Source organism: Arachis hypogaea, chromosome 20 (assembly GCF_003086295.3).
Source record: "Arachis hypogaea cultivar Tifrunner chromosome 20, arahy.Tifrunner.gnm2.J5K5, whole genome shotgun sequence".
NCBI classification, from domain to species: domain Eukaryota; kingdom Viridiplantae; phylum Streptophyta; class Magnoliopsida; order Fabales; family Fabaceae; genus Arachis; species Arachis hypogaea.
In genome coordinates this window covers 11,911,819-11,939,498 of record NC_092055.1, presented here as the reverse complement: position 1 = coordinate 11,939,498, position 27,680 = coordinate 11,911,819, and the positions used below count along the sequence as shown (strand labels likewise).

General features: G+C 37.0%; 1 protein-coding gene across 2 annotated transcripts; it reads right to left on the bottom strand.

Moving 5' to 3' along the window:
• Positions 1-22,194: 22,194 nt before the first annotated feature.
• On the bottom strand, positions 22,195-27,093 carry LOC112784479 (WD repeat-containing protein 55). 2 transcript variants are annotated; one of them, XM_025827704.3, is made up of 16 exons: positions 26,712-27,093; positions 25,913-26,046; positions 25,767-25,799; positions 25,581-25,645; positions 25,404-25,491; positions 25,238-25,310; positions 24,786-24,892; positions 24,603-24,645; positions 24,449-24,505; positions 23,826-23,902; positions 23,629-23,677; positions 23,495-23,541; positions 23,336-23,409; positions 23,138-23,193; positions 22,510-22,633; positions 22,195-22,427 (listed from the first exon to the last, which is right to left on the bottom strand). In XM_025827704.3, exons 2-16 carry the CDS (start codon positions 26,011-26,013, stop codon positions 22,351-22,353), a joined length of 1,071 nt encoding a protein of 356 aa, XP_025683489.1. In that variant the 5' UTR covers positions 26,014-26,046; positions 26,712-27,093; the 3' UTR covers positions 22,195-22,350. The 2 variants fall into 2 exon arrangements, with proteins under 2 accessions (XP_025683489.1, XP_072085953.1); XM_072229852.1 differs by having other exon boundaries at positions 25,913-26,023.
• Positions 27,094-27,680: the final 587 nt, after the last annotated feature.

The following is a 27,680-nucleotide window of genomic DNA, read 5'->3' as shown; positions in this document are numbered from 1 at the left end:
AGAAGTGATTTTTGAAACTAACACTTCTAGTCTAGGGTTAAAACATAAAACTTAGAAAAAAAAAGTGAAGTGTGAAAAAAATGGGTGGGAAACTAAATTTTGGAAGGAGGGAACTCTATCGGTACGCTTTTGTAAGGTGTCCATATAAACATAAGATATGGGCACGCTTTAAAAAGGTGACCATTGAAAAACTAACTAGCCACGCTTTTTAAGCGTGTCGGTTTCTTTCTATGGGCACGCTTTTCAAGCATGGCAAAAAATAGCGTGGCCAAATCATAAATTAGTAGCCACCCTCGTAAAGCGTGCCGATTTCTCTCTATGGCCACGCTTTTTAAGCGTGACAAAAAAAAGCGTGGCCAAATCCCAAATCAGTGGCCACCCTCGCAAAAGCGTGCCCATAGACCACTTTTGGGCACACTTTAAAAGCGTGGCAAGAAAAAAGGGTGCCGACAGACCTTTTTTCTTGTAGTGTATGTAATGTTTGCTATAAGATTGTTACCAAGGTGATAGCTGAAAGGATTAAGCCGATTCTAGGAGCTATCATGTCTAATACTCAAGCAAGCTTCGTCCCAAGAAGGGTTAGTGCAGACAATATCTTAGTCGCACAAGAGGTGATACATACGATGAGGGCCAAAATGGTGTATATATATAATATATGTAAAATAATTAATAACATTATATTTTATTTAAGTTTCTGTTGTAATTTATGTTATGTATACGATGATAGGTATATAAATTTTGAAATTTAATTTTATTTGTTGGATTTTAATAAATATAAGGAGCAGGTAGGGGTGCATAGAGACGAGGTGAATTAGAATTTAATTTTTTACTACTTGCGAGTAAGAGCGTGACGAATTCTATGCGAGTTATTGTAGAGTATGACCAAATTGAATAGGGCAAAAATCCGTCTTTATCCACTCTATTGTTACCTCTACACACCGAAGTAACATAAAATAAGTGACAAAGATTAATATTGTTTGAAAGACAAAAAAAAATTAATCCAAAATTTTTTTATTAATATTCATTATTAATTATCACTAGAATAATTATACAATTTTAAATATAATAAATATATAATTATAAATATTATGTATATAAAATTATAAATATTATGTTATATAAAATAATTTTAAATATTGCCTCTTTGGTATTACGTTAATTATCATATATTAATGCTCTGCTCCAAGTTACATACTCATATGTAAGGTAACAAAGATGAAAAAATCATATAGATATTTAAACCTAATAATAAAGGATAAGTACTGATTTCATTCATATGATTTAAGACAAAAATAAACATTATTTTTAATTATTTTTTAAAAATAATCTCTAACATTATAATTATTTTTAAAATGATTATTTCTTATCTCAACTTTAATTTTTGGACCAAATTAATTTCACAATAAAATAGTTTTGTTCTTCTGTTAATTAAACCATCAATCAACCGAATATGATAGTGAAATTGATAAGTAAAAACACAAATTCAAGAAATTTTCAAATGAAAATTACCAAAAATGGCATGGATAATCCAAATTTAATCAGGAAATTACAAAATTAATTAGAATCATGAAAAGGAAGATGAAATTAGAGTTAACTTAATTCAATTGAATGAGAAAAGAAAAACGAATTTGAATGGAAATTAAAAAAAAAACAAATAGAGGATTAAGCATTGAGAGAGAGGTCTTTTTTTGAGCTACAACGACGACCACGACACTACCTCCTTCTCTCATAACCTCCACCCCTTTCTCTTCTCCTTTCTGTTGTGCGCACACTTTTTCATTGACTCTCATTTTCTCATTTACTGCTATTCTTTTCGGTGAATCCTATAAAATTCTGATTAAACAAAAATTAAATAAATATTTAATTAAATATGGATCAACGGAGATAAAAAAAATTAGAATCATGATTTAAAAATTTAAAAATGATATTTAGACTTAGAGGATTTTTTGAGTAGAAAAAATATAGTTTTTTGCATAAAAATACGCACTAAAAATTTGGTCGGCAGTACCAGCTTAGATTTGCCTGATACTGTAGATGAAAAAATTAATTATGAGAAAAGAAAGTTAAAAAGTTAACATTCATAATATAGAAGGTAAACATATTTAAAACGCATTAAAAACACTAATCTTAAAGGTTTTAACCTAAAGTTACACCAACGGACTAAATCGAGTGACCGGGTCCAAGTGGGCCCAAACCCACATTATATAAACCCCCCTTTTCAGCACAAAACAATACATTTTCCCTCTTTTGAAGAGAGAAACACGCTGAAATAGAGAAGAGAGAGAGAGAAGAGAGAAACCCTAACCCCCTTTGATCTTTAAAACTCCATAACTTTTAATCTAGAACTCCGATTATTCTATCTAAGAAATTAGGTAAGCCTTTTCCTCACCAATTTTCAATTTTGATTTTGGTGAAAAAAAAATCACGTTTTTGGCTTGTGTGTTCGTGGAACTTAGTGATTCTTGTGTTTAGGGAGAGCTCTAACTTGAGTTCTAGTTAGATATCATCACCAATTTTAGTGGGTAAAGGTAAGAGCCACTTTTTTCCATTTGATTATGAAGTTTTATGAAATTCTAGAGTTTGAGTATTGTGCATATTATGTGAAATTAGTGTAGATTGAGTACTTGAGGCATTGAATTGAGCATTGGTGGTGTTTGAGCTTGGCGGAGATAAATTTGGAACTTGGACTTGGTGGACTTCAAGTTTGAGAGTTTGGTTTTGACGTCATTAAGGTACGGTTTAAGTTTCATTTAAATACTGTATAATATAGTATGAAATTCTAGGCTAGATGCCCCTAGGATTAGGTTTGAATTGCATATTTGGTTGGAATTGATATGTGTAGTTGAGATATTGTTGGAATTGATGTCTATATATTGAATTGATGAATATTGGGTCGGGACCGTGAAAATTTAGGCCGGGGGCCGAAAAAAGATAAGAATGGTAAGTAGTGATTGAATTATGTGATGCTGTATGAGATTGAATGAAAAATTGGTATTAAATGCGTGGAAATTGGAGTGATTGATGGAATAGTGAATATGTGAATTGAGTTGGTTTGAGGTCAATTTGTTAAGTGAAAATGGTTTTTGCTTGTGAATTTTTGGAAAAGTTGGTAAATGCTGTTTTTGGTTAAAGCTAATTTTTTGCCAACTTCGGCAGGCCATATCTCGGTCCTCAGAGTTGGAAATTTTACAAAACTAGATTTGTATGAAAATTCATTTATCAATCTTTCCAACAAATCAAGAATGGTTGAAAAATAAATTTTGTGAAAATAGATATGAAGGTTTGAAATTTGGGCTGAAAAACTGGTTTTTATAACATATCGGCTTGTTCAAGTTCTGGTATGGCCTGCGTATGCGACAAAAGTCATGCGTACGCGAGCAAACCCCATTGCCCAAACCTTCCGCGTACGGAAGGTGGTCCGCGTATGTGACTTTGTCAAATTTACACTCATGCGTACGCGAGCATGTGCATGCGTACGCGACCACCTCTGTTTTTTGGAAAAGTGAATTTTTAAGTTCTTAACCATTTCTCAAGCCTCCTAAACATATATAAGTCCCGATAAAGGTCTAGAGCCTATGTATTTAAGGATAGAGGAGTTAGGAACGAAATCAAAGGAGTTGAGTTAGTGAATTAAATGAAAATGAACTATGAGTATAAGCTATTGATAATTGACAAATGAATAGATGAGTTGAGGTTGAGGATTCCCTCTCTCGTGTTAGGTTTTGAAATGAGTACAAATATGTGGATAGAGTGATATTAATATTGAAGGAGATTGAGGAGTAAGAAACTGAATTAATGATGAGGGCTTATGAGTAGTTACTCATTGAATATGAAATTGACTAAAGAAATGAATGAGTAGGCGAGTTGAGGTAGAGGATTCCCTCTCTCATGTTGTGATTATGATTGAAGAGGAAATGAGATTCATGTTGTGAGGACGGTGGTGTTATCTCACTCACGTAAAGGCGAGTCGAGATTGAGGATTCTCTCACTTGCTGTGATAAACAAGTTGAGGTCGAGGATTCCCTCTCTTCTTGGGGTGGACGAGCATGAGGTTGAGGATTTTCTCACTTGTTGCACCAGAGAGTTGGATTGAAGGTCGAGGATTCCCTTTGGTTTAGTTCTGTAATTATTAATTTGAATATCGGGAATGTCAGTTGTGTTGAATTGAAACGAGTTTCAAATTGAAAAGGTGAGGACAGTGGTTGGATCCTACTCACAGATTTGCAAGCTGAGATAGAGGATTCTCTCTCTTGCTGAGATGAACAAGAGGAAGTTGAGGGTTCTCTCTCTTGTTATGGTGGGCAAGCGAGGTTGATGATTCCCTCTCTTGCTATCGAAGAATTGAATGGAGAAGGTTGAGGATTCCCTTCTATTCGATTCATGGGTGTGGTGTGAATGAGTTAGGTTGAGGATTCTCTATCGTTACATCACAGCCTCTCTCTAAATGGGAGGTTGAGGATTCCCTTCATGTTGAGAGATGATATCCGGGTTAGCTACCAGATATATCGGGTTTGGCTATACAACTGATAAATGAGTTCATTGGCCATAGGACAGGCATACATCATATTTCGTTTGTTTAAATGATTTGGGTTTGCTACAATTGCCTTGTTTTGCCTAATTGTACATGCTACATGATTATATGCTAATTGCCTTACTTGCATCGATTTGTATATTACTTGTCTGCCTTGCTTGTGTCTGTATAACTGAAAAGTCCCTCATGCTGGTATCGGTTGATGCTGAAGGTTGTCCTTGTTGAGATGGAATGACGAAATGGTTGAATAATAAAGGTAAATATTGAATGGGATGATTTGAGCTCCTGGGTTAATGCAGTGGAGTGATTTCACTTGCTACGGGCGGAAAGTTAATGTGTTGATATAGGATTGCTAAGTCGAATTATCTGGGAGCTGGTTCTGGTTTTGGATTTATTCTGTGGAGAGTGGTGAAAGTATGAGAAATGTTGAGTTAGAATTAGAATCCCCTTATGATAGTTACCTAAATATGGATTGGTCAGAACTTAGGATGGATATGATGAGATATGGAGTTTTAGATTACTTAGTGAGTTCGTGTTTCCTTATGCAGTATCTATTTAGCACTTTACCGTACTGAAAATCCATGGGTCGGGAGTTCTTATTCCGTGTATATCTTCTGTTTTTCAGATGCAGATCCTGGAGCTCAATAGTGAACTGTGGTTCATCTGAGAGATGGTGAAGCTTACTGGACTTATGTTTTAAATTTTTTTTAGAATCTCTCCGTATTTATTTTGAAAAACTTATATGTATGTATTTATTTATTTTGGAAAATTGCCTATAGAGGCCTTGATGTATATTTTGGGAGAGATAGGAAACACTGTTATGCTTATCTTAGAAAGGCATCCATACAAAACACATGTTTTGCCTCCAACATTAAAATTTGAGCATTTGCAACAAGTTAAATTGTTTAAAAAAAAAAATCTCTCTCTCTCTCTAGTCTAAGAATAATTTGAGTTCATTTCATATCTTAGACCATATTACGTTCGTCATATTTAAATACATTGCACTATTCGCTAAAAAGACAAAACCACAATGTTAAGAGTACCACAAAAAAAGAGCAGATTCTCAAGGCTACCAATGTTTCTACTCTGGGAAAAAATGAAACTGACTTGCTATTAAATGAAGACGAAAGTGAATACCTCCTGGTCAATGATCATAGCATTTTTGTCTAACAAATCTACAGCGAAAAAGATTATTCTTCTTGTTGCTGCAGCTGGTTATGAAGATCCACTAAATTTTGTCGAATCTCACTCAACATTCCCTTGGCAGCATACACAGCTTTCAATTTGCCAACGGCTTCGGCGTGATCACTGATCTCACCTCCCTACTTTAGTTTGACAATTTCCAGAATATCATCCCAATTATCAGTGCCGTCGAGGTCACCGGAGAGGGAATAAGAGCGACATGCACAGCACTGACTCGATTGCGCACACAAAGTCCAAGTTTGAAGACATCAAGAGTGAGCGAGTAAGAAGGATAGAGCCAAATACCAAGTCAAAATTGAGGAATCACGCTCCAATACTTGTGGTGTAATGAAAAATGTACTAGTTGTTTTACTCAAATTTTTGTTCCATTGTTAACAACAAATAAATCAACAATTTTCGAGTTTTGTTTCACAATCTTAATTTAAGGAACGGAAACGACTCCTTTTGTGGGTGTCTCAAGGTCTCAATTGTAGTTTCGAAAGTAAAATTAAAGATGAAAAGAAAACACGCAAGGTGTCGGAGGCAAAGTAAAATGCAGAAATTAAAAGAGAAAGAAAGAAGAAGATGAAGAAGAACAAATAAAAAGTAAAGAACTTTGATTAAAGATAGAAAATAAAGTACAAGTTTGAGTTCAGACTTCAGAGGAATTACTTAAGATTTCCAGTTTTACTTTGTGATGCCAGGGAGGCTGAGAGCGTTTTTGAGTCTCCAAGTGTTTTCCAAGAAGAACTGAACTGATTACAATATTTTTCTAAAGCTCTATTTATAGACTAACCTAATGTCAGCTAACAGTTACCATTTGTACACCACTTGCGGAAAATTTGAATTTCTTGTAACTGTTCCCGCACCTCTTGTGAATTTCAAAAGTTAAATAGATAGCTGTTTTACTCAAATTTTAACGCTCCATATTGATAACTGCTCCTACATATAGCACGTTGACAAACCCCAATTTGAGGGTTTATCTTGTGATGATTTCAGGGGTTTTATCAATGATTCCACTCACTTTCTATATGAAAATACAAGATTTTGCATTCCTTTCCTAGTTTCGCCTCATGAATGAAAACATGCTTATTTTGCACTAAAATAGATACATTTATAATCTTCTCTTGATGCCATTCGATGCCGTGACTTGTGTGTTAAGTGGTTTCAGGATATAGAGTAGGAATGGACCGAAAGAGAGAAGGAAGACGGGTACAAAGGAAGGAAGCATGAGGATTAAGCTTTGGAGGTTTCCGCATGGGCGCGTGCGCGCACCTTGCGCGCCCGCGCGGATAGGGCAACGTGGAGCCAAAGCCAAGAGCCGGCTTGAGAAGCGGCTAAGCCAGGATCTTCATGGGCGCGCACGCGTACATCACGCCTCCGCGCACATTACAAGACGTCTCAACGGCGCGTGCGCGTACCTTGCGCGTGCGCGCCGATTTGCGAATATGATTTTTAAGAAGTCACGTGACTTAGGCGTGGAGGCAGTTAAGGATCCCACTCTTGGAGAAACACCTTGGCGGGAAAAGCTTAAGAAGACCAAAGGAACAAGGGTTAAGGACACTTAGTTAGTTCATTTTTCTAGATCTAGATATTTTTGGGGAGAGGAGAGTTAGTTACACTTTTTGGGAGAAGAAGAGAGAGATTCCAAGCTTCACTAGGGTTCATCCTCATCTAATTTCTGAATTTTCAATGACTTTTTGGTGAGATCCATTACAATTCTCACTCCACTTTGTTCATGTCATAGATTTTCTTCTCCAATTTCAAGTAGTAGATACAATTGATCAATTCTCATAGATCTAGAATTCAACTTTGTAATTTTGGACTTCATCTCTATTTTGGATTTTCATTGCTACTCTTTGAGACTTGTTGTTAGATCTTTGTGTTGCAATACTTTCAATTCGACTTTCCTTCTCATTTTACTATGACTTTCCTTCTTGCTCATCACATGTTTGATAAAATGACAACACTAGTTATGGAGTAGAATTTTCACACTTGGCATAGGGTTTGGTCCTTGGAAGAAGTTGAATAGTTGTATCAATAGTTGATTTGGAATTAGGGATTGCTAGTTGGCTTGGAGTGCACTAAAGCTAGATTCCCATAAGGTGAAGCTAGGACTTGTGACTCAAGTTGATTGCTTTCATTTGACTTCCCCCTATACCTAGGGGATAACTAAATGAAGCAAGGCCTAATTGTCGTCAACATTGAATAGACTATAAGGATAGAATTTCTAATGCCAACCCTAAGCCATTTGTCTCTCATTACTTTGCTAAAAACCTTCAAAGAATTCCAATAAGGCTTACTAAATCAATAAGATGCACACTTTGGCAATTCCAAGGGAGAACGACTCGGGAGACTAGTACTCTCGGATATAGATTGTAGATTTGTTTGATGAAGGATTTTGCGTCGGTTTAGACTATACTACGATTGATCATTTGATAATTTCTATACCGGCAAAAATTCATTTGTCAAAATGGCGCCGTTGCCGGGGAATTTTGCTTAGTGTGCCATGTTATTGTTTTGGATTAAGCATGTATATATGTACATAGTTGCACTTCATTGTAAATTGCTCAATTGACTAACTCCTTATCGTTACAATGAATTCCATTTCTCCTTCATTGCATGACGCGTTCACAACCGAATCCGAGCTTAGCCCCTTTTGATCCGGAAATAGAACGAACTTTGTTTCATATTAGACAAGCTCGGAGGCGGCTAAGATTTGGAAAAGGTGAAGAGGTTTTCACCACCTCAACCACCTTACTACAAGTGAACATTGAACCGTCACTCAAAGAAGGCATTAATCATACTCCCATCAATCTCACTAACAATTCTTCTTTTGTTTTAGGTACTAATACCATGGACGCTCCAAGGAGAGTTACCATCAAGGAAGCGGGTGCACCGGATTATGTCCTTCAAGCCCTTCATGTAACTCACCCCAATTTGAATGCGAATTTTGAATTGAAGACCGCTTTGATCAATCTCCTACCCAAGTTTCACGGGCTTCCCGCACAAGACCCTATTCGACATCTCAAGGACTTCCATCGCATATGCTCAACTACTAGACGGGAAGGGTCCGATGAAGTTGCTATATGGTTGTTTGCTTTCCCTTTCTCTCTTGAGGACAAGGCCAAAGAATGGTTCTACACTCTCTCTAGTGAAGTTACCTCCGATTGGGACCTACTTAGAAGGGGGTTCTTGGATAAATTCTTGCCCCCGGAAAAGATGGATAGGCTAAGGAAGGAAATGTCTTGTATTGTGCAAGGTGAGACGGAACCACTCTATGAGTATTGGGAACGGTTTCGCAAATTACTAGATGCGTGCCCTAATCACATGCTCGATACTCAAGTATTGCTTGGATACATATGTCAAGGGATGCGAGAGCAAGATAGAACCCTCTTGGACACTTCTAGCAATGGCTCTTTGTCCAAATATAAAACCGCAGAGGAGGCATGGCAACTTATTATTGACTTAGCCGAATCCAATCAACATATGAGGCGAAGAGTCAACCGTCCAAGGACCGTGAACGAGGTATCAACTAGTAGTGAAGCTACCGCTCTAACTCAATCCTTGAATGAGATGACATCCGTCTTGAGGCAACTCCAATTGAACCAACAACAACCACAACAACCTCAATCATATCAACAACACCCTCCACCATCTCAACAACACAACCAACAACAATTGGTCCCTCAAAGAGTATGTGGCATTTGCTCTTGCTACTCTCACTACACGGATGAGTGCCCAAACCTTCAAGAAGACAACACCTTGGCGGCCACCCATAATTTCTATGACCGCCCTAATCAAGGGTACTACCAAGGAGGTAATCCCAACCAAGGGCACCCTTATCAAGGAGGAGGCTACAACCAAGGAAATGGACACAATAATCAAAATTGGAAAGACAACCATCAACAAGGGAATAGGGATAACAACAACAATGGAGGAGGTCAAAGATGGAATAACAACTCGCAAAATTTCTCACAAAACCGACCATACAACTTACAAAATCAACCATACAATCAACAAAACCCACAAAGAAACTACCAAACATATCAACCACCACATCAAAGACCACCACCCAACCAATCACAAGCTCCTCAACTCACATATGCAACCACCCCCTCCAACCAAGATGAAACACTCCGGACCATCATCCAAGGCCAAAAGGAATTACAAAACACACTTGCTTCCGGCCTCACCGGCCTCACCTCTACATTACAAGCTCTTCTTGCACGCATGGACACACCATCGACCCCAACTCCTCAACCCCCAATCCAAAGTGTCATTCCCTCTCAACCTCAACCAAACCCAAAAGGGGGCATCAATGCCATCACCCTTAGATCCGGTACACAACTAAAAGAAAAGGAAGCAAAGGATCCAAGTCCTATCACAACCACCCAAGAGGAAGAGAGAATAGATATAGAAGAGGTAGTAGAAGAGGAGACACCACAAGCCATAGTTGAGGATGAAGCCCAACCAACAAGGGAGACAACCAAGGCCAAAAGAACCTTGGAAGAAGAAATCGCTCAACCAATTCCATTTCCAACACTTGCAAAGAAAGCTAAAAAGCGCATAGAACTCGACCCCAAAATGGTAGAAATGTTCAAGAAAGTTGAGGTAACCATCCCCCTCTTTGATGCCATCCATCAAGTTCCTAGATATGCCAAATTCCTCAAAGATTTATGCATAAACAAGGATAGAATTCTTGAATTGGAAACCATCCCATTGGGGAGTTCTATTTCCGCTTTGATGGGAACATTACCGGAGAAGTGTGATGACCCGGGCCCTTGTATGGTCACTTGCACCGTCAATGGAGTTCAATTTAGAGATTGTATGTGTGACCTCGGAGCATGTGTTAGCATCATGCCGCTCTCCGTTTACCGGGTATTGAAGTTGCCACCACTAAGAAGGTCGACGGCAAGATTTGTCCTAGCGGATAAAAGCATAATAACCGTAGCAGGTGTTGCGGAAGATGTATTGGTGGATATAAAGGGGTTGGTGTTTCCGATTGACTTCTATGTCCTTGAAATGCCGTCAAGCGAAACCGAGAGAGCATCATCTATCCTACTTGGAAGGCCCTTCTTGAGAACTTCTAGATTTAAGCTTGATGCTTACTCGGGGAACTACTCATTTGAAATAGATGGAAGAATTGTAAGCTTTAGCCTAGAGGAAGCAATGAAGCATCCACCGGAGAACCACTCTCTATTTCGGTGTGACCCAATCGATAACATAGTAGCCGAAGTGCATCTTGCAAGATTAGATGAGAAGTGCATGGTCAAAGAAGCAAATGAAGAGTCGAGCGAACTAAATACCACACACCATACAAACCATCCGGAAACTCAAACTTCAAGGAATGACAAGAAGATGGAATTGAAGCCACTACCACCTCACTTAAGGTATTCATACCTTGATGAAGCCCAAAAGCTACCCGTGATAATTGCACAAGAGTTAACTCCTCAACAAGAAGAAAAATTGCTGAATGTATTGAGGAAAAACAAAAGGGCAATTGGGTGGAGTTTGGCGGATCTAGTGGGAATAAGCCCCCAAGTATGCGAGCACCGCATATTTCTTGAAGAAGGAGCAAGACCGGTCCGACAACCTCAAAGGAGACTTAACCCAACCATTCTTGAGGTGGTGAAGAAAGAAGTCACTAAGCTACTTGAAGCGGACATCATCTATCCTATCTCGGATAGCAAATGGGTAAGCCCGGTCCAAGTAGTGCCAAAGAAGTCCGGAGTGACAACAATCAAAAACGAAAGTGGTGAACTAATAGCAACAAGAGTGCAGAATTCTTGGAGAGTATGCATAGACTACCGAAGATTGAATGCGGCCACAAGAAAAGATCACTTCCCACTACCATTTATTGATCAAATGCTTGATCGGTTAGCCGGTAAATCATATTATTGTTTTCTTGATGGCTACTCCGGATACTTCCAAATTCATATTGCTCTAGAAGACCAAGAAAAAACTACATTTACTTGCCCCTTTGGAACGTATGCTTACAAGCGTATGCCATTTGGCCTATGCAATGCACCGGCAACGTTTCAAAGATGCATGATGAGCCTATTTGCGGACTTTCTAGAGCAATCGATGGAAGTTTTCATGGATGATTTTAGTGTGTATGGTGAGTCATTTGAGCATTGCTTAGGTAACCTTGAAAAAGTCTTAGAAAGATGCACCAAAACAAACATTGTCTTAAATTTTGAAAAATGTCATTTCATGGTCAAACAATGCATTGTTTTGGGACACATAGTATCAAAGGAAGGCATCTCCGTAGATCCGGCAAAGATAAATGTCATATCTAGTTTACCTTACCCCTCCTCCGAGAGGGAAGTCCGTTCTTTTCTTGGACATGCAGGATTCTACCGGAGATTCATCAAGGACTTTAGCAAGGTGGCCTTACCTCTCTCTCGATTACTACAAAAAGACACCGAATTTGAGATGAGCAAGGAATGTATGGAAGCATATGACAAACTCAAGGTAGCATTGACACAAGCCCCTATTGTACGAGGACCCAATTGGACTCAACCCTTTGAAATCATGTGTGATGCTTCGAATTATGCCATAGGAGCCGCGTTAGCACAACGCGAGGGATGGTCATCAAAAAGGACAAAGGGAAAGGCCCCAAGAAGCCAGTTTCCAATAAAGTGTGCCAAGAACTAACGGCCAGGCCCCTCCTGAAGAAGACTAAGGGCCCCGTTGACGTTCTAGAGAAGGACAACCCTCCTAAGGATTCAAACAAGTTTCCCAACCGTTACTACGAACTTGTCTACTCCAGAATGATTGAAAGGAATTACCATCCGGAACCCCTCCTAGTCTTACCGGCTCACCTCAGTCCGATTGTGATGCCACACATTGACCGGAGGCATTGGAGGTTCCTCTTGAGGCAACCAACGGAGGCCAATCTCTCTTGGGTGGTAGAATTCTACTCCAACTTCCACTCACCTCATCTCACATCAATATTTGTGCGCCGAAAACAAGTGTCGGTCACAGTGGAAACCATCCGAGAAGTCCTTGGGATTGCACCGTCAACGGATGCATATGACGCCTACCAAGAAGTCTTGGCTGCATGCGTTGACCGCGCATTCGATTGGAGCGCGATCCTCCGCGTCATTGCTTTACCCGACGCATTTTGGATTCGGGGGACCATAAAGCGAAGACCCAAGGGTTTAGATGTCCGCCACCTCACTCAAGAAGCCACGGCATGGGCCCAAATTCTAGCTCATTACGTGCTCCCAAGCACGCATGGGTCATCCATCACCGCCGAGCTTGCCTTATTGATATGGTGCATCTTGACCGAGAAACCGGTCGATGTTCCGCGTGCCATCCGCCAATCCATGGGGCGCATTCATGCCAAGGGAAATCTACCATTCCCCGCTTTAGTGACGGCATTAGTTGCGAAAGCCGGCGTCAACCGGGAGAATAAAGATAGGCGAACCTCAATACCGGTTGATGGTGATATCATTCCAACCAAGAGATGCCTCAAGCCTCCGGAAGTCACCATGGACATTGAACTGCCCACACCAACTGGCCACGCTACCACTTCATCTACATCACAAAAATCGGCCACCCAACGCCTTGAGGACCTTCACAACAAATTAGACCGTTATGAGAGGCGTAACCAACGCCGCTATGCTCATGTGAAGAGGCTTCTAAGCATAATCACCCCACCTATGGAGGAACCCGATATCTCCACCTCCACCGCAATTTCAAGCGGTGATAGCAATGGCATTGGAGATGTGGCACACTCGGAGCTCAATCAACCAGTGCGCCTAACCTCTAGCACGGAGGACCGTGCTAAGTTTTAAGTGTGGGGAGGTCGGCCGACCGATCTCCGCAGGTAACATCTGAATAAATCTGAATAAATTAGGATAGGTTGCATGATTAGGTTTTAGTAGGATAGGTTGCATGATTAGGTCTTAGTCGGCACCATTCGCATGATAAGCCTGCTTGGTTGGAACAATGAAATTCTCTCTTAGGAAACCAACACTTTGGGGCAACCATGGAATTGCAAATTTTAAATGCTTTGATGCCAAAGTTGCATGAAGAATTATATTTTGGAACATGGGTTTGAAGTTAAGAACACAAGCTTGTGAGATTTGAGCCTAATGGTGTGGTTACATCTTATAACCACTTATTTTTCCTTCTTATGTGCATTATTCTCTTTCTATGATTGTGATCCTTGATTTGTTTGATTCTTTATGTCCATTATTTGGTGTATTCATGCATTTATATGATTGAGGCCATCATTTCATTAGCTCACTCACCCAAATGGCCTTACCTTCTATCTTCCTTTGTTAGCCAAATTTGAGCCTACGATTAACCCACTCTGTTCTTAATTTAACACATTACAAGCCTTAAAGCGGAAAACAATAAAAGTCCTTATTTGGATCTTTGATTAGCTTAGGCTAGTGTGTGTGAGTATCATTCAAGTGTGGGAACCTTGGGACATTGGGTGAATAAAAGGGTATTTTGTATTATTATTGAAAATATTGGGAATTGGGTACATACTCATGAATTGATCAAATGTAAAACCTTATGCATTGACGCTCTTGTATATAAAAAAAAATGAGAAAAAAACAAAAGAACAAAATAAAAAGAAGAACAATATGGAAAAGAAAAGAAAAATAGAAAAATAAAGAAAAAAAAGGGGGAAGAAAAAAATAATAAAAAGGGGACAAAATGCCCCAAAGTGAAGCTCAAGAGGAATCAATGCATAAGTATTGTGAAACGAAAAGAAATGCATGAGTATGTGGAAAAGTGAGGAATGGGTAGTTAGGATAGTACTTAATTGTATAGGTCATTATATAGGTTAGGTGGGAAAGTTTAAGTTAATCAAAGATTCAAATCCTAAGTCCACTAGCCATATATGACCCTACCTTGACCCTAACCCCATTACAACCTAAGGAAAAGACCTCATGATAATTGTACGCATGCATTGAATAATTGTTGATTGTTAGATGAAAAACAATTCTTGGAAAGCATGATTAGGGGAGAATTGAGAGAATAAACCCCAAATACCGAGTGATTAGAGTGCAAACACTTCCGCCGAGGGTTCGATGCTCAATCCTTTGATTCCCGGCTCTCGCGAGCATTCCTCATGCAAGGTTGCACATATTGCATTTGATGCTTAGAAAGTGGCAAGTCCTATGCTTTTACCATCATTGTACCCCATGTGCTCGCATATGTCCTAAGAAAGCTAATTTGCTCCCAACCAAGTGGATAGTGGCACTAGTCATAGTTGCATGCATATAAGTAGGTTGCACTTCATGAGTCTTATACTTTGCAATCCCTCGGTCTTCTGTGTTTCTTTGCGTTTCTCTAAGCATGAGGACATGCTAGGATCTAAGTGTGGGGAGGTTGACAAACCCCAATTTGAGGGTTTATCTTGTGATGATTTCAGGGGTTTTATCAATGATTCCACACACTTTCTATATGAAAATACAAGATTTTGCATTCCTTTCCTAGTTTCGCCTCATGAATGAAAACATGCTTATTTCGCACTAAAATAGATACATTTCTAATCTTCTCTTGATGCCATTCGATGCCGTGACTTGTGTGTTAAGTGGTTTCAGGATATAGAGTAGGAATGGACCGAAAGAGAGAAGGAAGACGGGTACAAAGGAAGGAAGCATGAGGATTAAGCTTTGGAGGTTTCCGCATGGGCGCGTGCGCGCACCTTGCGCGCCCGCGCGGATAGGGCAACGTGGAGCCAAAGCCAAGAGCCGGCTTGAGAAGCGGCTAAGCCAGGATCTTCATGGGCGCGCACGCGTACATCACGCCTCCGCGCACATTACAAGACGTCTCAACGGCGCGTGCGCGTACCTTGCGCGTGCGCGCCGATTTGCGAATATGATTTTTAAGAAGTCACGTGACTTAGGCGTGGAGGCAGTTAAGGATCCCACTCTTGGAGAAACACCTTGGCGGGAAAAGCTTAAGAAGACCAAAGGAACAAGGGTTAAGGACACTTAGTTAGTTCATTTTTCTAGATCTAGATATTTTTGGGGAGAGGAGAGTTAGTTACACTTTTTGGGAGAAGAAGAGAGAGATTCCAAGCTTCACTAGGGTTCATCCTCATCTAATTTCTGAATTTTCAATGACTTTTTGGTGAGATCCATTACAATTCTCACTCCACTTTGTTCATGTCATAGATTTTCTTCTCCAATTTCAAGTAGTAGATACAATTGATCAATTCTCATAGATCTAGAATTCAACTTTGTAATTTTGGACTTCATCTCTATTTTGGATTTTCATTGCTACTCTTTGAGACTTGTTGTTAGATCTTTGTGTTGCAATACTTTCAATTCGACTTTCCTTCTCATTTTACTATGACTTTCCTTCTTGCTCATCACATGTTTGATAAAATGACAACACTAGTTATGGAGTAGAATTTTCACACTTGGCATAGGGTTTGGTCCTTGGAAGAAGTTGAATAGTTGTATCAATAGTTGATTTGGAATTAGGGATTGCTAGTTGGCTTGGAGTGCACTAAAGCTAGATTCCCATAAGGTGAAGCTAGGACTTGTGACTCAAGTTGATTGCTTTCATTTGACTTCCCCCTATACCTAGGGGATAACTAAATGAAGCAAGGCCTAATTGTCGTCAACATTGAATAGACTATAAGGATAGAATTTCTAATGCCAACCCTAAGCCATTTGTCTCTCATTACTTTGCTAAAAACCTTCAAAGAATTCCAATAAGGCTTACTAAATCAATAAGATGCACACTTTGGCAATTCCAAGGGAGAACGACTCGGGAGACTAGTACTCTCGGATATAGATTGTAGATTTGTTTGATGAAGGATTTTGCGTCGATTTAGACTATACTACGATTGATCATTTGATAATTTCTATACCGGCAAAAATTCATTTGTCACACGTCCTATAATTCAAGCTTAATTCAAATTTTGAATAAAAACTGCTTCTTTGCTAGTGAATTAGAAGCTTCCCCTAATATATTGAATCTGGCTTCATAAGTTTATAATAATATTATCTTATATTTATTTACTTAAAACAAATTATTTTTTCCTAAGTGATAATAATTTTTTGCCTAACAAGATGCCCCCAAGATTTCTCACTTGAAGATATGCAATGATTGAAAGTGAGAAAACTTAGTTGTTTATTGACATTTTTCTTATTTTTGATATTGAGAGTCAATTGACATTTTAGACACATCCGCTTGACCGATTAAATGCTTACTAGTAATAGACTTAACATAATTTCTAAGTCTATAAAATTTTTTACATTAATAGTTGAACTGTCAATGGGGTCTATTCTTTTGTATGAAATTTTTAAGTGTGTCAAATGATATCTGTTCTAATTTCGGCACATTAAATGTGTATCAATTGACCTTTGTTTTGACCTTTAATATTTCAATTAAGAGTTTTTTGACACACACTTTCATTGTTTTAATTGACACAATTTTCCTAACTTCAGAAGTAACAAAATCTTAACTTTGTGAAGTCGTTTTTTTCATATGTTAAACTCCAGGTGCCAATTAAATTTGATAAATTTTCTAATCCTATAAAATCTCCACACTAACCTTCTAATAGTTTTGACTCCAAGCGCTAAGAGACTCAATAGAATTTCTAAGTCAATTAGGCTTTTGTATTTATGAAGTACATACCCAAATGTCAATGAGAGATTATTTTTGTCCAAGATTTTAAACTTGATGCATTTTTTTTAAATAAAACCATTCATATCTATTTTACACATCTCAAAACTTTCAGGATTAAACGCCTTGGTGTCAACTGTCAGTGGCTTGACTCCAGGATTATACATCCTGAACTCCACATGCATCTCATCATAGTAACATGTACTATTATCAGCAGGAACTTCTTCCACTCCTCCATCTTCGTTCCAGAAAATCAACTTTTGATGTAGAGTGGATGGAATAGCACCCATTCCATGAATCCAATCACGTCCCAAAAGCAAGTTAAAACCAGCCTTAGAAGGAACAACAACAAATAGAGTTGGCCTATTGACAGAACCAACCTCAATTGATAGTAGAACCACACCTCTAACAGAAGAAGTCCTTCCATTAAAATATGTTACCCCAATGCTACTTTTAATCAACTCTTTTTCAGTCTTTTCAAGCCTTCCCATCATTCTTTCAGGCATGAGATTGACAGCAGCTCCCCCGTCAACTAAAATCTTATTAACTATCCTTCCATCAACACGAGCCTTGATATGCAATGGACGCAAATGCTCCTTGTCATTTTCAGTAGGTTTCTCGAACAATCCTCCACCACACATATTGTCATCTAGTAACAAGCATTCACTTCCAGGAAAGACATCATAACAATCATCTTCTAATGACTCTACTTCCCGAATTTGACTTACTCCTCAAACAGTATTGACACCACAGCTATAGGTTGCTTAACACCAAATATTGCTTCTAAGCTGTCATCAAAACTAGTGTCAAAATTATCAGTAATTAAATCTTCATCCTTTTCTCCCTTGTGTTCAACCATTACTTTCTTTCCAGGAAGATTCTTCTTTGCATTTTTATTGCATTTAGGGTGATTAGAAGAATTGCCTGTTTCTACAGACTTAGCTATGGTTGGTAGGGGAGGAAAATCTACACAGTGTTCCTTGTATGGATCTAAAGGAACATACTCAGGTATATTCTCTTTTTGCCCAAAAATTGTAAAAGGAGAATACTTTGGAACATTTTGACAATTGGGCCAAGGAGAATAATTAGGAACCTGCTGCATGTTAGGATTATAACAAGAATAAATTGACTTTGAGGGAATATGCATATTTTGGAATATATATACTACCTCTGTCTTGTGCATGATTCATGTTCCATAACTGAGACTCATAGTACCTGGGCTTAAAAGGTCTAAGCTTCACCCATTTATTTTTTCCTCTTGCAAAAGCAGTAGGTTGATTCTGCATATTTCTCACATTCTGGACCCATTTATTGTTTGAAATTTTGGTGGGAGGAACTCTTGTCTTTTGAGAAAATCCATCACGTTTTCCATCAATCATGACCACAGTCTTCATCTTCTGGTTGACAGGTTGTACCCCAGTATTGTTGACACACTTGTTCAAAGGAGTTTGACCGCCTAACTTTTGTTTTCCCTCGACTATCTTCTGCTTTAGCTCGTTAGTTTCATTTTCTTTTTCAGCAATCTTCTTTCTCAACTCAGCCTTTTCTTTCTCTTCAACTTTGTACTTTTCAAACTCTTTTGCAGCTTCCTTGTCAAAAACAACATTGTACTTTGGACACATGGCGATGGTACTATCAGATTCTTTAATTCTCAACAAAAAATCTAACAAATCCTCACCAGCACGAGGATAAATTGGCTTCTTGTCTTGCTCAAAGATCCTCAGGTCTTTATTTTCATCTTTAGCACTAACCATTGTGGCATCAACTTCTACCATGTTAACTGACAAGTTGAATGGCTCAACATAATTTGAGTCAGCAGCAAATGGTTCAGTGTCCACCTTTATAGTAGTTTTATCTTTAAACTTCAACCTTCCCTCCTCAATTGCTTTTTGTATCAAATCCCTGAAACGGACGCAATTATTAGTGGTGTGTAAGAACACCTGATGAAACTTACAAAATTTTTTATTCTTTATTTCATCAGCTGAAGGCATCTTTTTTCCTTCTGGTAAAATAAGCTGTTTATCTTTTAATAAAACTTCAAATATTTGATCTGCCTTAAAAATATCAAAAGAATAAGTCTTATTTTCAGTTTTAGAATATAAAAAAACCTTTTCTTTTCGTTTAACAGGCTTCAAAGATTTGCATACATAAGGAGGACCCCCACGCAATTCAGCAATATAAACCTCTTTCTCATCAGAATCACTACTATCGGAAAAACAATCCACATATGCAACCTTTTTAGAACCTTTTTTGAAATTTTCTTCTTCTTTTTTAATTTGTTCTATTTGACTTACTCTTTCAGCTAACTGGAAAAGATCTAAAGTATGTTGATTGACAAGTTTCTTCCTAACTCCAAATTCTAACCCATTAGTAGCCATTTTGACAACTTCAGTTTCCGGAATTGGAGTAAAACACTTATTTCTCATGTTTCTAAATCACGCCAAATAAGTATCAATGGATTCTCCTTCTGCACGTTTGACAGAGAATAAATCCGTAAGACTAACTTTCAATTCACCTCGAAAAAACTGATCATGAAAATTTTTTTCTAACTGCGCCCAAGAATGAATAGAATTTGGTCTCAAGTTGGAGAACCATGTAAATGCATTTTTTGTTAAAGAAGAAGGAAAGTATCTCATATTGAGATATTCATTAGAAGCTGCTTCCCCAATTTCAACAGTATATCGAGCAATATGTTCTTCTGTAGACTCATTTTCTTCTCCAGAAAATTTTGTAAGGGATTTTGGAATTTTCCAACCCCTTGGGAGCTCTGCTTATTGGACACATTCAGGAAAAGCAGACACAAAATATGGCCTATTTAAGCAACCAACATTAAATCCCAAACAGTTTAAAACTTGTTCAACATTTCTTGCTAGATTATAATGCTCCCTAAGTTGTTTTGCCTAAGTCTTTCTAACATATCGTCAGCATTTTGACCATGTCTAGGCATGTGAACATCATAATTAGGAATTGCTCCACCGTTCTGATTGACATTATCAAATCTTAAACCCAAGTTGTCATTTTCTTCTAAATTTACCACAGTAGCAATTCTATTGACTTGCCTATTAAATTGTTCAATTCTAGTGTTTGTGTTTTCTAAAAGAGGATTTAAAACTATCACCATTTGATGAGTTAATATGTTTACTAGATCATGGTGGCTTTCATCTATCTGTTGCCTAATATTTGCTAAAGATCCCACAGTTTGACTAGGTTGATTAACAGGCATTGCTCTTGACATGTCAGGAAATACAGGTCTAGAATTTTCTACCCTAGTGACAGTGGATGTAGTAGAATTAGATGCACTGTTATTTCCTGTATTAATAGAATGTGAAAAATTTTGTTGTGATAAGTGTGAACCTGACGCCCTAGAAACATGTACATTTGACATGCCATATGGATTTTGATAAATAGGATTTTGAAAAGTTGAGTAGAGAGGTACAGGCAATCCCTGTGTCACCATGGAGGGGACATACCCCGGTGGCAAGCCATATGGCGGCCACCCCACGGTATTTATGTGAGTTGCATTTAACCCTGTATGGGCATGGCCAACGCCATCATGCCTCACTGACATCAAGGTAGGCTCTGCGTTTGAAATCACAGGAGAATTTTCGGATTCATTTCCTCTAATCTCATCACTAGAAGTAGAAGAAGATGATGCAGAAGTATTTGACATGTCAGCTGACGCTGATTTCCTTGGCTCTGGACGCACGAACTTACCACTGCGCAACCACATGCAAACTCAAAAACTCCTGGTTTTTCTTTTGACAATTACAATCTATTGACAAGGTCCCACCGGGCGTGCTAATTTGTTTTACTCAAATTTTTGTTCCATTGTTAACAACAAATAAATCAACAATTTTCAAGTTTTGTTTCACAATCTTAATTTAGGGAGCGGAAACGACTCCTTTTGTGGGTATCTCAAGGTCTCAATTGTAGTTTCGAAAGTAAAATTAAAGATGAAAAGAAAACATGCAAGGTGCCAGAAGCAAAGTAAAATACAGAAATTAAAAGAGAAAGAAAGAAGAAGATGAAGAAGAACAAATAAAAAGTAAAGAACTTTGATTAAAAATAGAAAATAAAATACAAGTTTGAGTTCAGACTTCAGAGGAATTACTTAAGATTCCCAGTTTTACTCTGTGATGCCAGGGAGGCTGAGAGTGTTTTTGAGTCTCTAAGTGTTTTCCAAAAAGAACTGAACTGATTCCAATATTTTCCTAAAGCTCTATTTATAGACTAACCTAATGTCAGCTAACAGTTACCATTTGTACACCACTTGCGAAAAATTTGAATTTCTTGTAACTGTTCCCACACCTCTTGTGAATTTCAAAAGTTAAATAGATATCTGTTTTACTCAAAGTTTAACGCTCCATATTGATAACTGCTCCTGCATATAGCACGTCCTATAATTTAGGCTTAATTCAAATTTTGAATAAAAACTGCTTCTATGCTAGTGAATTAGAAACTTCCCCTAATATATTGAATCTGACTTCATAAGTTAATAATAATATTATCTTAAAGTGCACTTATCCAGAACGGACAAAATCTAAATAATTAATTTTTCATAATTACAAACATCGTTTTGGGTCATGTCAACTGGCTAAAAAGCCGCATCTGACAGACAGGACCGTTCGAACCGTTAACTATCTAAAGAAAATGACATCACAAATTTTTTAATCCAATATTTTAGTCAGCAAAAAATCGTTTACCATTCTTTCATGTTCAACCCCCTCCAACTGAAAGATTACTTGGCTCAAAATAAATGTTTCATACTGAACTTGCTCTAAATTTAGTTAAGACCATAATTCGAAGAGTATCCAAGCTTCGACAAAAAACTTATTAAAATGTTGAGGAAAAATTAACACAATACCGAAGAATAACACATATAACACCACTGCTTGTTAAATTAACAATGATACAATGTAATAAAGAAAAATAAAAACAAAATTATAACGATGCAAAATGCACCCAAGAAAGCCATTTTCATTAAACAAGATTAAGCACGTTCTCACATTTGAATAATGAATAATTTCCTATAAATCTGCAAAGAAATCGTTTGAACTGCCTAAGGCATGTTCATTATTACCAAGCTTCCTCTTGGTCTTGGTCCCTGCAATGGTAGCAACATAAAATGAAGTATATGATGTATAATATAGAAAATTTGCATATCATTTGAATTTATTAAAACATACCCTTGTTAAACTTGGAAGAATCAGTATCAACATCCATCTCATCATCATCATCACTGTCTCTAGCTCCATCACGATTTCTTTGCGAATTTCCTGAACCTTGTAAAATATTATCCAAGTCCCATAGCTGCGGAAAAGAAATTTATGAAAGTTAAGATGCTAAACTCATCTGTATACTCTATACAAACCGCAGAACATACACGTATACACAACTAGTTTTCACAATATTATGATGAAGGACTAGAAGACCAATTAAGGAGGAATAGAAGACCAATTAAGGAGGAATCTGCTGACAATGTTTGCAGCTAGATAGCTCCACACTCAAACCAAAAGGTCATTAAGCTATATACCATGTCATTGTAGGCATAAATTTATTTGCCTTACTCCTTAAGCTGAAAAAAGATCTCATCATTTGTCTGCTTCTGAATGGAAAATATTTATCCAAATTGAAGTAAACGTTACCAAATATTTGCCTATTCATGATGAGGACTGAAGTGGAAATTCCTTAAATATACTAAAATTCTAACTTAACCAGACATTCTTAGTGGCTAGCGTGAATGAGCAAAAAATTAAAGTCGAGCAAGAAATTACTATTAATATTGGAGGGGAAAGAATTAAGGAAATTAAGTACCTTTAACATTTGATCATGAGCAATACTGCCAAGAAATTTTCTATCATGAGAGAATGCTGCAGGGAAAATGAGGGTAAAAGCAGAAACAACACCATGGATCAGACTTGCAGCTAGGAGCAAGAAAAGAAAGACGGAAAAAAGGGCAAAAATAGTAAGCATGCTGAAATGGTGACAGAAGAGAAAGAGACCACATATTACCTAGACACTCGACAGGATATTCTGAGTGCTCTGCAATCGGCTGGAGGATTCTGTTAGGTAATATCCCAACCAGGCTGAACAAAGAACATATATATACTTGGAATGGAGTACTAAAGAAACAAGAAATTGAAATATAATTTTCATATTGTAAAGTCTCACTTGATAATCCCATTCTCTGATCCAGTAATAATCCTATCTTCATCAAGCTGAGATTATAAAGGAATTATTCAAAACTTTATTACACGAGGTCAACATGGTAGAAAGTGATACTGAAATAGTCCAAATCTACTTACCTTCAACATAGTATCAATAGAGTTTGGTGATAGATCAACAAATCGGTCACTGTGAATTGGAGCCATTAAGCAAGAGCATCAATAAGAGAAAGAATCTAAAAGTCATGAGAAATATAATAACCAATTAATTAATATCTGTCATAAACAATTTTCCTAACATAACCGGTTGCGATTTTCTTTATTCTAAATTCCAATACCTGCAATCCTTGATGCATCCCCATGAATACAAGAGCAGGACTCCAGTCTGTGATCCACAGACAACTTTCCTACCATTCTGATCACAATAGAATTAAACATCAACAATATAAAAACAATTTTCTCTATACAAGTAATTCCTCAAATTTCTTTTATATTGTTAAATAATTTTTAGAAGCGTTTTCTAAAATACAGGAAAAAAGTATCTATTTCCTTTCCCATCCATGTTTTATAGTTCCGTCAATTAAAATAGCTCTTCAAAACAACCAGGCCACCTTTTGGCCATTTTGAAGCTACTTAAGATGGAAGTTTTCAACGCTAAAATCAACATAGGATTAAGTCTCTCCCATAATACTATGGCAGCAATTTCATCAATATATATTATACAATGATATTGAGGGAATATTAATTAGCCTCATCTGTATTGTTCCATCAGGAAGTATGCCAAATGCACACATGATAATAACTAAGAATGTTTAAAAATAAGCAGGTCCAGTCTAATAAGAGGACACCTAAAGTACATATTAATATTAACATTTCTAAGTTTTTAAACTCATCAACAAGAATAAATAAATAAGTGTCAAAACCCAGAAGATACATCAAATAGTAACTATGACGAGGATACCTTCATTATAACAACTGACAATAGCTCATCTTCAGAAAATTCAGACTGAACTTGGACCTATCCAAAAGCAGGAAGCGATGATAAAATTCAAACGCAACAAACAATAAGCATTTAATTTTTAAAAGGAAAAAGAAAACAATAATATACAACTTACTTTATTTCTCCGTAGATTGCAAACAGATAGAGTCCCATCTCCACTTAACAATGAAAATAAATTTAAAGGCAAAAAGATTTTAGATAGCATTTAGATGCCAGTGAAAAGTGTGTGTGTGTGTGTGTGTGTGTGTATATATATATCTCACATAGGGACTTTGAATAAATCTACTGAATTCACTACCTTGTGGCTAATAGTTTCATTGCATCAGATGCAAAAGTCATGTCTGAAATGTAATCTTCATGGACGTCAAATGTATTGCAACAAGAACGCTCCCTGGTATCCCATACCTACAATGAGGATAACCCAAATAAAAAGCATAGAGAAAGCACTCATCCTTTCAACTCCAAAAGTCCAATACATTTGCATTAAAAAATAAGTACAATTTCCAAACCAAATATTTACACTACAATGAGGAAGTGGAATGGTAGGACACCATATTCTCTATCCTTGCGAAGACCATAGGATCTTCATAGAAGATAATAATTGATTAAGATCAGTAATTTTTTGAATATTAGTGAATAGTGACTAAATTATCACTTATCAGTTATTAGTCTTCTAATATCATAAAACATACTGGATACTGCATGAATATTAACACATGCTCAAAATGTAAAATGACCCAAAACAATTACCTTAATGCAGCCATCATCATCTCCCGAGGCAACAGTTGACTCAGTCAAGTTTATCAACCTGTTAACAGCAGCCCTGCATGACACAAATAAAATTTTCAAAGTTAAGCATATGCATAATAAGCAAGCATAACATAAAAATATCTTAATTGGAATTAAATTCACTCACTCGTGGGCATTATCAAGCCGCGCAATTGTAGCTCCAGTTTCCACATCAGTAGCCAGTATGGAACAATCTGGCGAACCCGTCAAAACCGCTAAAACACAAATCACGTCAACCATTTTCAATCAGTTTAAGCCAACTTAATATGCAATATAGAACAAGCAACAATAGAATGAGCATTACCACGTCCACCATTGATGAATCTAGCAGCTCTACAGGACTCAGAGTGGGCATTAACTTCCAACAGCCTTAACTCAAAACAAACAAGCCCAAACAAACCAAATAACCAAATAAAGTAAAAAACCAATTTTTGTCCATGTATTCAACAAACAAAATTATTGAAAAGCAAGTAACTTTCATAATTTATACCTCACAGGCTCGCTATCAACACTGAAACGATATCTAGAAAGACATAACAATTCCAATATAGTTATTAAACACGAAAATTGAAAAAAAAAATATTGCAGAAAAGAATCAAAAGAAAAGTAAAGAAAGAAGCCAGCTAAATAACTAACAAGTGAAGGTGACCAGTGATGAGTCCGGCAGCAACAAGATTATCGGAGGGATGAAAGTCTATGTCGAATGCAAGTTTTCCGAGGTTTATTTCCATCGCCATTTGGTTCTCTCTAGTGAATTGAATAGAGAGAAGCTTAAACCAAAAGAAGGGGGGAAAGCACATTGGAATTCAATTAAGTTAAGAATTACTAAAATTCAACACCTTGATTTTGAACTAATTAATTAAAAATAAATTACTTGAATAAAATTAAAAGGCAACTAGATTTAAATTCCTTTCAGAGATCTACACTAATCAAATATGATTTGATGAAGAAGTTGATATTAAATCATAATAAAAAGGCAGCCTAACCAACGTGAAATACTCTTTAACCTCAATTAACACATGCAAGCAATCTCTCCTCCTCCATCTTTTCTCCTAAGCTATTCCATGTTTTTCTTATTCCATTAGTCAACCACACTATTTTTATGCTGTCTTAGTTGAAATGAAATTAACATAAATTGAATAGGAAATATGCTCGTCAAACTCGAGGGTCTAACTAGACTTGTAGAGCTCAAGTATGCTCCACTTGTCAAGTCAATTCACGATTTTCCTGTTCATTGCTACACTAAAATTCAAAAAGAGAAATCTCAAAATCAAAATCCGAAATTCCTATTTAAATAACTGGGAAAAAGAACGACAATTAACGTAACAGATATTTAAATTTTAACGTTCAGCAAGAGTTGCAGCTCAGAATTCAGAAACTAATATCACCGTGTGAAGTGTGAGACCAAAAAGTTCCATTTGCATCGAATGCCTACCCGAGGTTAACTGGAGTGATGAAAGATGAGCAGCGATGACCAACACTCCGTCAGCGAACAGAGACAGACAAAGAAGAGAGAGGCGAAGCCAAGGAGGGCGAAGCGGCAGTGTGGAAGAGGCTGAGAGGGGGAAAGCGGCGAAGGAAGGGTTTAAGAGTGTGTGTTTTATTGTCTGCATGTAAACCTAGGCCTAAATGTTTAAATTCAAATCCCCTAAAAACAAAAAATACAAAATAAGAAACACACACCTCAGACCAAATCGACTTATTTTTGCTTTGTTTGGTTGAAAAAAGAAAATAAGGAAAATATATATTTCCTTTTCATCACTCATGAGTTTGGATTAAGAAGAAAAAGAAAAAGAAAAAGAAAAATTGAAGAGTGCGAAAATTAGAAGCAAGTGAAATGATATATTAATAACTTTATGAAAAAATATAAATGTTATATTTATTTACGTTTTTATTCGGTTTCAAAAAATTATATTCATAAAGTTCCCATTAAAATTTGCATGCCCTGCTAGATTTACATAGTCCGATGATTCTTTGTGAAATCCTAATTTTTCTCTTGTTTTAAATTTTATAGTGGAATTATAATTCTTTTTGAGATTAATTATCATTCTACCCATATATATTTAGGAGGCTCTGATAAATTTATTCAGAAAAATACAAAAATAATTTTATATTTATAAAAAATAAATTTTGATTAACAAAATTATTCAAATTCTAAAAAATTATTAAAAATTTTTAAACTACGCCTCTAATTTAACCTATTTTATCTTAAATCCCTAACTCTTCATCCAACTCTCGTCCTAGCTGTGGCCACTACAACAACTACAATTGCTTGCCGCATTCATGATAGTACACTTTTTACTTTATACTAGAATAATGAATTGTTGGTCGTCCAAATCTATGTTGATGGTATTATCATTGAAACAACTCGAAATTCATTATTCAAGCACTTTGAATATTTGAT